At 45.1% G+C, this 12,500-nt stretch overlaps 1 protein-coding gene across 1 annotated transcript in view; it reads right to left on the bottom strand.

Moving 5' to 3' along the window:
- The window catches only part of LOC116045478 (plexin A3), an 87,512-nt gene that overhangs the window by 11,549 nt on the left and 63,463 nt on the right, over positions 1–12,500 (bottom strand). Inside the window, exons 19-23 of the mRNA XM_036008373.1 lie at positions 7,536–7,770; positions 5,946–6,088; positions 1,647–1,802; positions 629–729; positions 117–183 (exon numbers count right to left, since the gene is read on the bottom strand). Of these exons, the coding sequence (XP_035864266.1) occupies positions 117–183; positions 629–729; positions 1,647–1,802; positions 5,946–6,088; positions 7,536–7,770 (702 nt within the window). The remainder of the gene's footprint in view (positions 1–116; positions 184–628; positions 730–1,646; positions 1,803–5,945; positions 6,089–7,535; positions 7,771–12,500) is intronic.

The following is a 12,500-nucleotide window of genomic DNA, read 5'->3' as shown; positions in this document are numbered from 1 at the left end:
ACAGCAGCAGGTTTTATTAACCAGTGCCCTCGTTTCTTACGAATAAATCATCTGCTGCTCTGTTCTGATTGGTTACGGAAGAGGGAGAGCTTTACGAGGAAGAGATGAGGCGTTACCTTGAGGAAGCGATGCAGCAGGAAGGTGAACCAGTTGGTCAGCATCTTCTCAGCTACAGACTCCGTCCTGCGCACACACACACACACACAAACACATACACACACACAGACAAAAACACACAGACACAGACACAGAGACACACAGACAGAAACACACACACACACACACACACACACACACACAGACACAAACACACAGACACAGACACAGAGACACACACACACAATACACACACACAGAGACACATGGAGACGCACACACACACAAACACAGACACAATACCCACAGAGAAACACACACACACACACACACACACAGACACACACACACACACACACAGGTCAAAGGTTAGCACTAACGCTCTAATCCAGGATATTATATTCTCAGGGGTTATAAATAAATCGGTAAATACATTTTAGATTCCATCGATACAACACTAACATCTCATTTGTCCCGTTCAGTTAGTGGTCAAAGGTCAAAGGTCAGAGGTTAAAGGTTGATGTGCACTGACCTCCGCAGCAGTAGTTTGGGATGGTTTCTGTTCTCCAGGTTCTTCTCGATCAGGTCGGCCAGCAGCTGTTTTAACACCACTGTAGCATACTCCATACGACCCTGAGAGACAAATACTCAGTCAGAGACCGTTCATCTGCTGCTCACAAGCCTCTTACGGACATCACCTCCTACATAACATCTATTACACATCTATTACACAGTTAATACAACATTATTACCCCTACAAAACATCTATTACACAGTTATTACAACGTTATTACCCCTACAAAACATCTATTACACAGTTATTACACAGTTATTACCGTTAATACAACATTATTACCCCTACAAAACATCTATTACACAGTTATTACACAGTTATTACAGTTAATACGACATTATTACCCCTAAAAACATCTATTACACAGTTAATACAATGTTATTACCCCTAAAACATCTATTACACATCTATTACACAGTTAATACAACATTATAACCCCTACAAAACATCTATTACACAGTTAATACAACGTTATTACCCCTAAAAAAACATCTATTACACATCTATTACACAGTTAATACAACATTATTACCCCTACAAAACATCTATTACACATCTATTACACAGTTAAAACATTGCAACGTTTCTGTATTTGCAGCGTGTTTGTGTATTTGCGTGTGTTGTGTGTATTTGCGTGTGTTGTGTGTATTTGCGTGTGTTGTGTGTATTTGCTTGTGTTGTGTGTATTTGCTTGTGTTGTGTGTATTTGCGTGTGTTGTGTGTATTTGCGTGTGTTGTGTGTATTTGCGTGTGTTGTGTGTATTTGCTTGTGTTGTGTGTATTTGCTTGTGTTGTCTGTATTTGCGTGTGTTGTGTGTATTTGCTTGTGTTGTGTGTATTTGCTTGTGTTGTGTGTATTTGCGTGTGTTGTGTGTATTTGCGTGTGTGTCCATTGCGTTGCAGTGCGTTAGCCTCTGTCGGCGACCGTAAATAGCCGCTCTGAGCCCGTATGAGTGGTGATCAGCGGCGGTGGTACCTGCAGGGCGGCCATCAGCAGCGAGGCCACGTTCCCCCGGTCTCTCATGGAGAAGGAGCGCTGAGCCTCCAGGGTGTGGATGAACGTGAGAAGGAACATCTTGTTGTTGAGCAGCTGGCTGAAGAGACGCAGAGCTTTCTCTACGTTAGCTGGAGACTGGATCACAAACACATGGTACGGTTAGCGTCTCACGGACATGATGGGAACACCTGTCTCTGTCCTGTCACTGTAAGCGTCTCATGCTTATACATCTCTTAGTACATTCATGTGGATTTTTTATTTTATCATCCTGTTTATGATGTATGTGTATGTTGTGTGTGATGTAATTAAGCTACTGGGACCTTGAATTTTGCCTTGGGCATCCATCCATCCATCCGTCCATCCATCCATCCATCCATCCGTCCGTCCATCCATCCATCCATCCATCCATCCATCCATCCATCCATCCATCCGTCCGTCCATCCGTCCATCCATCCATCCATCCCATCCACCCACCCGCCCATCCATCCACCCACCCGTCCACCCATCCACCCACCCGTCCACCCACTCATCTACCCACTCATCCACCCGTCCACCCACTCATCCATCCGTCCACCCACCCACCCATCCATCCACCCACCCATCCATCCATCCACCCACCCATCCATCCACCCACCAATCCGTCCACCCACTCATCCATCCGTCCACCCTCCCACCCATCCATCCATCCACCCATCCATCCATCCATCCACCCACCCATCCGTCCACCCACTCATCCATCCGTCCACCCACCCACCCGTCCATCCATCCACCCATCCGTCCATCCACCCACCAATCCGTCCACCCACTCATCCATCCGTCCACCCTCCCACCCATCCATCCATCCACCCATCCATCCATCCATCCACCCACCCATCCATCCACCCACTCATCCATCCGTCCACCCACCCACCCGTCCATCCATCCACCCATCCGTCCATCCACCCACCAATCCGTCCACCCACTCATCCATCCGTCCACCCACTCATCCATCCGTCCACCCACCCACCCATCCATCCACCCACCCGTCCACCCATCCTTCCACCCACTCATCCACCCACCCTTCCACCCACTCATCCACCCACCCATCCACCCACCCATCCATCCATCCATCCATCCACCCACCCACCCACCCACCCATGAACCCACCCACCGTTCCATCCACCCACCCACCCATCCATCCACCCATCCACCCATCCACCCATCCACCCACCCATCCATCCACCCACCCACCGACCCACCCATCCATCCATCCACCCACCCACCCATCCAACCAACCATCCAGAAAAAGTGACAAAAAAATGAGCGGGCCAAAATTTATAGTGAACCTAAATCGATACGCGGGCCGGGCCAGATTTGGCCAGCGAGCCTCGAGTTTGACAAAAGCTGCAGATGGAGCTTTGAAACAACATTTAGATCTTCATTTTGGGGAAATATAATGACATGGTGGAGCTTGATTTTGCAGATCTGTAATATCCACCAAATGTCTGAGGAAGTTACTTCATAAACTGGTACTACAGCACTCACTTAGAGTTAAACCCCTGAGGAACTGCATTTTCTCCATCTTAACCCTTAGGTCGTCTTCCCCGTCGACCAACCTGCAACTTTTGGTTTTCTGGGTCAAAATGTAAAAGAAATTCCAACGTTTTGGTCATCTTTTTTGACACTTTAGTCACATTTTTTCGAAGTTTCTGTCAATATTTTGAATATTGACAAAAAGTGCAAGAGGAGATTTCTGTTGATTCCCACAATATCGAAACCACATTTCTGTGCTGGATTATCGCTGAAATATTAACAAAGACGTCGAAAAAACACTATTTTGATACGTCCATGTGTTTACTATGAGAAGTATTAAATTATTTTACATTTTTGGACATCTTTCGCATCCCAGAGACATTGACAGTGTGAGAACATCACAATAGTCCAATTTACACCATCTCACTGTATATATTGTCATATTTCTAAACCCTAATAATCAAAGAAACCTTAACATATCTAAACCAACGAAAACAAAGACATGTTCTTGAAATAATAATAATAATTAAAGCTGCAAGCAGCGATGGACGGGCCCTCGTGCCTCTGCGCATCTCCCAGTTGGACAATGTACACTCAAGTTATACCCACTTCCTGTTTTGATGGCGAAACGCACAAAATGGCCGCCCCGCCACGGCCACGCCCTATGACGAAAAGTTTTTAACAACTTTTCATCTTTAACGTCTTAAGATGGCACAGACCGAATTTGAAGTTGATCGGATGAAATCTCTAGGAGGAGTTCGTTAAAGTACGACGTGGAAATGGCCAAAATCGCACTAATTTCGAACATTGAAATCAAAATGGCGGACTTCCTGTTGGGTTTAGGGTATGGCTCCAATGACGTTTTTTGTACATCTTGACATGCTACATATGTGTACCAACTTTCGTGAGTCTACGTTAAACGCACTGCAGGGGCTCAATTTTTTTAACTTTGTAGGGGGCGCTAGCGAGCCATTTTTGTGCGCCTATTCCCGAAACCCTCAAAATACGTAAATCGCCAGACTTGAAGCGACCGCCAATTTTGGTGAGTTTTTTAATATGTTAAGCCCCTCAAAAAGCCAATTAATTTGGTGTAATACTAATTCCTTCAGTTTCAATAGGGCCTTCGCCGCGGTCGGCGCTCGGGCCCTAATAATAATAATAATAAAGATTCAGAGTGGATTAAGAAGACAGAAAAGCTCTGGGGCCGACGTCGGTCCACTGAGAACAGAAAGACAAAGATAAAGAAACCTTTCTGCCATTTCTCTTCAAATTCACAAAAATATCCCTGCACCCAGAGACTGATCTACTTCCACACCTCGTTATGAGGATCTGAGGAAATGTAATTCGCGGCTGTGGAGAACAGAGGCTCGGTGGCTTGGAGCGTCCTGCTGCGTTCGCTTAATTAAAGCCGCATGGAGACCCAGACGCTGCAGATTCTGCTTAAAAGCAGCTCAGACTATTTCTGTAATATTTCCTGCTATTTGTTCTGCGGATAGAAGTAATGAAGTCATATTTGTGTTAGTTAGTGCTGCACAATATATCGTTTTTGTATTGCCATCGCAGTATCAACCGCCACAATAAACACATCGTGAAAGACACTGAGATTTTTTGTGTTAGTTGAAAATAGGGATGCACCGAATCCAGATTTTTGGGGTTCGGCTGAATACTGAATCCCCTGGTTGAGATTCTGCTGAATCCTCGTCCCATCCTCAGTCCATGAACACAGTAAACTCATTAATGAAGTAAACAGTGACTGTCCTTCCTTTGCCGTACCTGAAGTTGCTGCATTCTGGCTGCTGTCTGTAGATTCCTTCATCACAACTCGTATTCTTCCAGATGTTTGATACCAGATGTTGTAACAGCGGTGATGTTGTGTATAGTTTAGGGTCCTCGCCACCACCAGACTAATCAGCATTGTAGATTGAACATGTAGCTGGACTTGAATGGCCTTCTTTTGACTGAAAGTTCTGCCAAACTACACTTTTTCTGCTCACCAGTTACATTTTCACTTCCTCACAGCCTACTGCATTGAACGCTCCACCTACGTAAACACCTTCCCCTAATCAACGGCGCCGTCATTACGTCGACCAGCGTAGGGTGCGGAGTGCAAGCGTAGGGTTCAGTTCACTGGGAAAAAATTCTAATGTTCTGCCCAATCTGAAGCTGAATCCTGGATTCGGTGCATCCCTGGTTGAAAGGTAATATCAGAAGAAAACTGCACTTTCAAATGTAACTGTCATTGTTTTTTAGTGCTGCCTTTTATAATCAATTCAATGTTTTAATTTGTTGAAAGGAAAGTTGTTTTAAATTCAACAAGCACTTTGTTGTATTTTAGCAGAAGTGTTTCCGAAATTCTTGTTCCTTCTTTAAGTTTTTTGTCGCATTTTCCGACATTTTTGTCGCATTTTTCAACGTTTCGGTAGATTGCTTTGGAGTTTTCGTCGCCTTTTTTGAGTACATTTCAGTTTTTTTTTGTTTATTGTCTTAGCTATCTGCAAAATGTGTCGCTTCGTGACCTTTTTGTCGCTTTTTTCCGAGTTCCGATATTTTTGTCACTTTTTTCAATCCATGCAGACGTGTCCCGGGACGTCCCGACATAGTTGCAGATCTCAACCCACCCAATGTTGAACCCAATGTTTACGCCCTTAATCACAGGTAATATCGTTATCGTGATATTCAAAAATGTTGTCGCATATTATCCTCATATCGTGCAGCCCTGTTCTGTGTGTGTGTGTGTGTGTGTGTGTGTGTGTGTGTTGTTCGTACGTCGAGCTCTTTTAGGACCGGGTGCTCTTCTATTCCGGGGAACATGACTCTCATGGTGTAGTTTCGATACTCCAGGAAGGGGATCTTTACTCCGTCCATGTCGTTGGTCAGTTCTTGGATGTCTGTCTGCAGCTCTGCAAAGGCTGCAGGGAGAGAAGAACACAGACTTAATATCTCTTTGTTACCGTACCTCAAGACACCAGGAAGGCTTACAGTTTAGTTTTAAAGGAGAACTATTATGCTTTTCTGTATTTCCGGTCATCTAAGTATCAATCGAGGAAACTGTGCCTGTGTGTTTGTTTCTAACCCTAACCCGAAGACCACGTTATCCTCGCACTACGTACCCTCCCTTCCACTCCACTCGTACTAAAGGCGCTGACACACATAGCCGAGATAATTGGCCATCTGACAGTCTGGCGAGGTCGGTGACTCGAGTCTGTTCGGTGTGTTCCGTGCCGTCGTCCGTCCGAGGGGCCATCGGCCTTCATTTTGCCGGCAGTCGGACTCAAATCTAACCCGGAAACGGGGAGCGGGATGAGCGTGACTAGACTCTCTCAAAATCTGATGAAAATCTTTTAAACTGACCTTTGTTGATCTGAAATGAAGACAGATTCAGAAACTGCACGGCCTATTTCTCTCTTAAAATGTTTTCAGAAACACGTTTCGGTGAACTATTTTAGTACAATATGAGATCGTATTCTGAACGAGCCGCCATGACAGTCTGGCATTGAATTTCCAGAGAAACCAGAAACACGTGACGCGTTCGTCCAATCAGCTGCCGGTTTTCATTTTTGGGCGACAATCCAGATTAGCGCCGCCTGCTGCTATGGAGACGTATTACGTCTCGTCTCTTCGGTGTTCTGAGGAACTTTTTGGACCAACTCGGGGAGACTGATCAGTCACACTGGCTTTACTGCCGACGGTCGGCCGTCTGGTTGGTGTGTCAGCAGCTTAACGTACCCTCCTTGCACCCCACTCGCTCTAACGTACCCTCCTTGCACCCCACTCGCTCTAACGTACCCTCCTTGCACCCCACTCGCTCTAACGTACCCTCCTTGCACCCTACTCGCTCTAACGTACCCTCCTTGCACCCCACTTGCTCTAACGTACCCTCCTTGCACCCCACTCGCTCTAACGTACCCTCCTTGCACCCCACTTGCTCTAACGTACCCTCTTTGCACCCCACTCGCTCTAACGTACCCTCCTTGCACCCCACTCGCTCTAACGTACCCTCCTTGCACCCTACTCGCTCTAACGTACCCTCCTTGCACCCTACTCGCTCTAACGTACCCTCCTTGCACCCCACTTGCTCTAACGTACCCTCCTTGCACCCCACTCGCTCTAACGTACCCTCCTTGCACCCCACTCGCTCTAACGTACCCTCCTTGCACCCTACTCGCTCTAACGTACCCTCCTTGCACCCCACTCGCTCTAACGTACCCTCCTTGCACCCTACTCGCTCTAACGTACCCTCCTTGCACCCTACTCGCTCTAACGTACCCTCCTTGCACCCCACTTGCTCTAACGTACCCTCCTTGCACCCCACTTGCTCTAACGTACCCTCCTTGCACCCCACTCGCTCTAACGTACCCTCTTTGCACTCCAGCGCCACCCGGCTCTCCAGGTTGTCCATCTGCAGCTGGAGGCGTTTCAGTGTCCGGTCGGCGTCGCGAGTCTTCCTCTTGTAGGCGATCAGCACGGCGATGATGGCGATGAGCAGCACACCTCCACCCGCTCCGATGCCGATGATGGCGGGCAGCGTCAGGGCGCTGTCGGAGTAGATATGGAGCGTACCTGGGGAGTACTCCAGACCTCCGACTATGATCTGCAGAAAAAACAGATGTACATTATTATCAGGGCTGTACTGGAACAAATATGAAACGCCATAAGAACATTACAGTTTCTTTTTTTTTTTTTTTATTTCTGACAGATTTGATCTCATTTAATCTTTCCTGCTTTTGCCGTTGTTGCTCCTCGGCTTTTGGAACAACGTCCAAACAAAGAGAAAAGCAGTGAATGCTTTGTGTGTAAGGAAATATAAACTATAATGATAATGCAGCCTTGTTTCTCCGACTCAGCTGGTCAAGTCCAGAGTTCGTCCATGTTATCTGCTTTTCCGTCAGATCCCTTTTAGATCAGGACATTTCCGAACGCACTTGAAGGAGGAACTGAGGAAACTGTCAGCTGTTCCACAAACTCCTGGAAAGTTCAGAGCTTGCGTTTGGTGTTTTAAAACTTTCTCGTGGCAGAGATAGAGGCAGCGATGTTTCCTGTTTCCTGTACGGGACTCTCACACCACCTCACAACACAATGACAAGTCTGTTGTGTCCTAGAGGTTAAAGAAGCGAGCTTGTCACCAGGAGGTTGCCGGTTCAATCCCCAGTGGGGGAAGTGAAAGAGCAGTGCTTGTCCCTCCCTCATTATCACCACTGAGGTGCCCTTGAGCAAGGCCCTTAACCCCAACCGCTCCAGTGGAGCTGCTCAGTGGCCAGCAGATCAGACTGTGGTAGTACTGGGCAGCTTCCAGGTATGAATGTGGTCAGATCAGACTGTGGTAGTACTGGGCTGCTTCCAGTATGAATGTAGAACTGTGTGAACGTGACAGGTCGCTGTTGCAAATGAGAATTTGTTCTCAATCGACTTACCTGGATAAAAAAGATCACATGACTGTAGGGTTGGGCATCGTTTGGATTTTAACAATTCTGATTCTTCCTTACGATTCTGACCACATTCATACCAGGAAGCTGCCCAGTACTACCATTCCAGTTCTTATCGATTCCGATTTCTTTGAGGGGTGGAGTTGAAACAGGTCACATGCAAATTTCACAAATAAGAGGAACGTTTTATTTTGATTCACTGGTGGTGTGTAGTTTTACAGCTTTTTCAACGTAAAATAAAGCCAGACTAGAGCGCTGCTTACTGTGCTCCACGGCTGCAACACAACAAGCGCCTGGCCGCTACGGAAACTAAAACTTGTGCATGTTAAATTTGGAACCCATGATCAGATTTGAAACCAAATCCTACAAACAATTCCAATAAAGAAACGATTCCACTGGAATCATAATTTTTGAAACGATTCCAAGTAGGAATCGGTTCTCGATGCCCAACCCTACATGACTGGCCATCCCAGTGTGACACTGGGTTGAGGTTCTCCAAAAATGTAATCTGTATTAATTTTTCACCACAGGCCGCCACGGGTCTTCAACACACTACCTATACAGATACTACCCCCCATTACAGCTCTATGGAAAGACCTGAGTTGTGCAGGCTGATTTACAGGCACACACATCTTCATAGACTCATTGATAGTCGATGTGTATTCATTATCTGCGTTGTCTCCTGTATTCATGATTTATTAAAGCGTTTCCTCTCACATCCTGTAATAAACATTGATTATAAAAACAGACTCGTGAATAAATGATGAAGACAGAGTAGAAGTTATTTATTCATCAGAGAGAACAAGAAGAAGCACAACATGACATTCTATATTGATTAGTGATCAATACTTTTAATAATGTATCAATAGTTTGTCTCCACTTTGAACATTTGTGTGTGTGTGAGTCTGTGTGTGTGTGTGTGTGTGTGTGAGATTGTGTGCTTGTGTGTGATTGTGTTTGTGTGATTTTGTGTGTATGTGTGTGTGTGTGTGTGTGTGTGTCTGTCTGTGTGTGATTGTGTGTGTGTGATCATGTGTGTGTGTGTGTGTGTGTGTGTGTCTGTGTGTGTGTGTGTGTGTGTGTGTGTGTGTGTGTGATCGTGTATGTGTGTCTGTGTCTGTTTGTGTGTGTGTGTGTGTGTGTGTGTGTGTGTGCGTGCGTGTGTGTGTGTGTGTGTGTGTGTGTGATTTTGTGTGTGTGTGTGTGTGTGTGTGTGTGATCATGTGTGTGTGTGTGTGTGTTTGTGTGTGTGATTTTGTGTGTGTGATTTTGTGTGTGTGTGTGTGTGTGATCATGTGTGTGTGTGTGTGTGTGTGTGTGTGTGTGTGTGTGTGAGTGTGATTTTGTGTGTGTGATTTTGTGTGTGTGTGTGTGTGAGTATGTGATTTTGTCTGTGTGCGTGTGTGTGTGTGTCTGTGTGTAATCGTGTATGTGTGTCTGTGTGGGTGTGTGTGTGTGTGTGTGTCTGTCTGTCATCCTCTGATCTGTGACATCAGACCAATTACCCATGATTCCCTGCGGCTGCACTTAATGACTTTCACCTTTCTGATCTCATCCATCTTTTCCTCTTCTCCTCTCCTACTCTTCTTCCTCCTTTCCTCTCGTCTTCATTTCCCTCCTTCCTCCTCATCATCTACATTCTGTTTTTCTCGCCTCCTCCCCTCTTTTCTCCTCTCCCTCTCCTCTAATTCTTTCACTACTTTCCTCTCTTCCCTCCTTGTTTCCTTTCCTCCTCTTCTCATTCCTTCACTGTTCTTCTCTCCTCTACCTCTCCTCCTCTCTGCTGTTTCACCCCTCCATTTTCCTTCCTTCTCTGCTCTCCTTTCCTGTTCTCCTCTACCTCCTTCTTTTCCCTTCTTATCTCCTTTTCTCTCCTCCTTCTACCCATTTTCATTACAACCTCTTTTACTCTCCTTTCTACATCTCATTCCCTCCCTTCATTTTCTTCCTCCTACCTCTTTTCCTTTCTTCTCTTTTCATCCCGTTTTTCTGCCTAATCTTTTGTTCTTTCCTTTCCTCTACGTTATTTTCCTCTCGTATATCAGTCCCTCCAGAAAAACGTGATCATGTGATCTCATAATTCAATGCATAATCAGCCAAAGTCTGCATATTTATGCGGGGGGGGGGGGCGCATTTTTTCAAATACGCCGCACTTTCGCCGCATAAATTGCCGATTTCCGCTCAAAATATGCGGGGCTTGCATGATTTCATAATCCCCGCATTTCAGTTGCAAAAAAGTCCCATATATCTTAGCAGAAAGTTGAAAAATGTTGCGTTTACTTCACACAAGAGCAGCCATTTTCCCCTGTTGCCATGGGAACGTTATGAAGTGACGTAATCACGCGACGTGAACATCAAAAAAAAGCTGCAAACCCCGCGATGAAGCCATGATGGAACCACAGTTTTTGCAAGTTCCCGCAATTTCATCGCATAAAATTGCCTAAATATCCCAAATATTCCATCACATTTTTTAAGAAAACGTGACGCATAATCAAGGATGATGCAAGGCCTGCAACAATCACAAAAAAACTCCACATTTTTCTGGAAGGACTGGTATTACCTCCTTTCTCGCGTCCTCCCCTTTCTACTGCTGTCTCCTGTCTTTCCTTCTCTCCCCTCCTCTTAACCTCTTAAGAATCTCCTGCATTTTCAAGCTTTTGGTCTAAACGTCATACCCAAATTAAAATTGGTACAGCTCCCATATACTTTGACACTCAGGGATGTGCCTGGTATCACTGGAAAGAAAACACTCTCAAGTTTTTGTTCCAAGTGTCAGAGTGATTCTAGGCCTTACTGACACAGAGTTACAGAGGCTAGAATGGAGGGTTTCTATTTCCGTCCAAAGTCATACATCTGTAAAATGATTAAAATCCACTGCTGTGAACACATCTGACAGGTGACAGACAATCCAGGACATTAGCCACATGTCTCAGCTTACTACAGAAAAAATCCAGAAGCCAAAAGACTCAAAAATTGATTTTATATGAATTTTTTTCTACATATATGTCTGTGCGTTTTTCTGATTTTTATTTGAAAAGTGCAAAGAAAAAAGCCAATAAAGTACAAAATAAAACACTTCTCAAATACACAAACACATCCACATCAATCATACACATACTTGAAATAACTATATACATAAATATATAGAAATAAGTCATTATGAACTGCACAGGGTGTGAAATGCTTATAGGAGGCCCTGTTTTTGCTTTGACACAGCTCCAGCCATTACAGGGTTAAAATTTCACCGGCACATTTGGTATCGATCGACTTGTCTACTCATTGGCTACAAATGTAGGCGGGTCTTAGGGCATTTAAATCTAACTGGTCCGAGCAAATGTCGATCATTTCCGCGTGGTCCCAAACGCGTCAGAGGAGACTTCAGCTTTATTATTGGTGTATCACAGCCAAACCTGCACCGATTGGCTTATATCAGGTATCGATGGAAAGCTTAGAACTCAGGGAATAGAGTGACGCCCACATCAAGTTGCTAGGAGCCTCAGGAGAGAAGCGAGCAGCGTTAGAAGTGCGGAAATGAAAAACAGTTCAGCGATTTTCCGTTGTGATTCGGCCAGAAACGTCAAGATTGTGAGGCAAACAGCTCGTTTTGGATATAATGGTTTGGATATTCCATTTCCTTGGACTCTTTGGGATTTAAGAAAAAAAAGTTTTGGGCAAAAAATCCACGCAGTGGCCAAAGGGACAAGGAAACAGGTAAGGATGCAAAACACACGGGCTGCGCTGTTTACGCTGTATTGTTTTATTTATTATAACTTTGTAGCAGTTGTGTAACTGCTGTAAATCATCTTATGCTTTGTGTGTGGACTTAATGGAATCCTGAGAGTCTAAGCTTTAAATTGGTGTGTCGCATGGCTGTATATTTTGAAGATTTAATGCTTTA

This window comes from Sander lucioperca, chromosome 12 (assembly GCF_008315115.2).
Source record: "Sander lucioperca isolate FBNREF2018 chromosome 12, SLUC_FBN_1.2, whole genome shotgun sequence".
Classification (NCBI taxonomy): domain Eukaryota; kingdom Metazoa; phylum Chordata; class Actinopteri; order Perciformes; family Percidae; genus Sander; species Sander lucioperca.
This window is presented reverse-complemented; position numbering and strand designations above follow the sequence as displayed.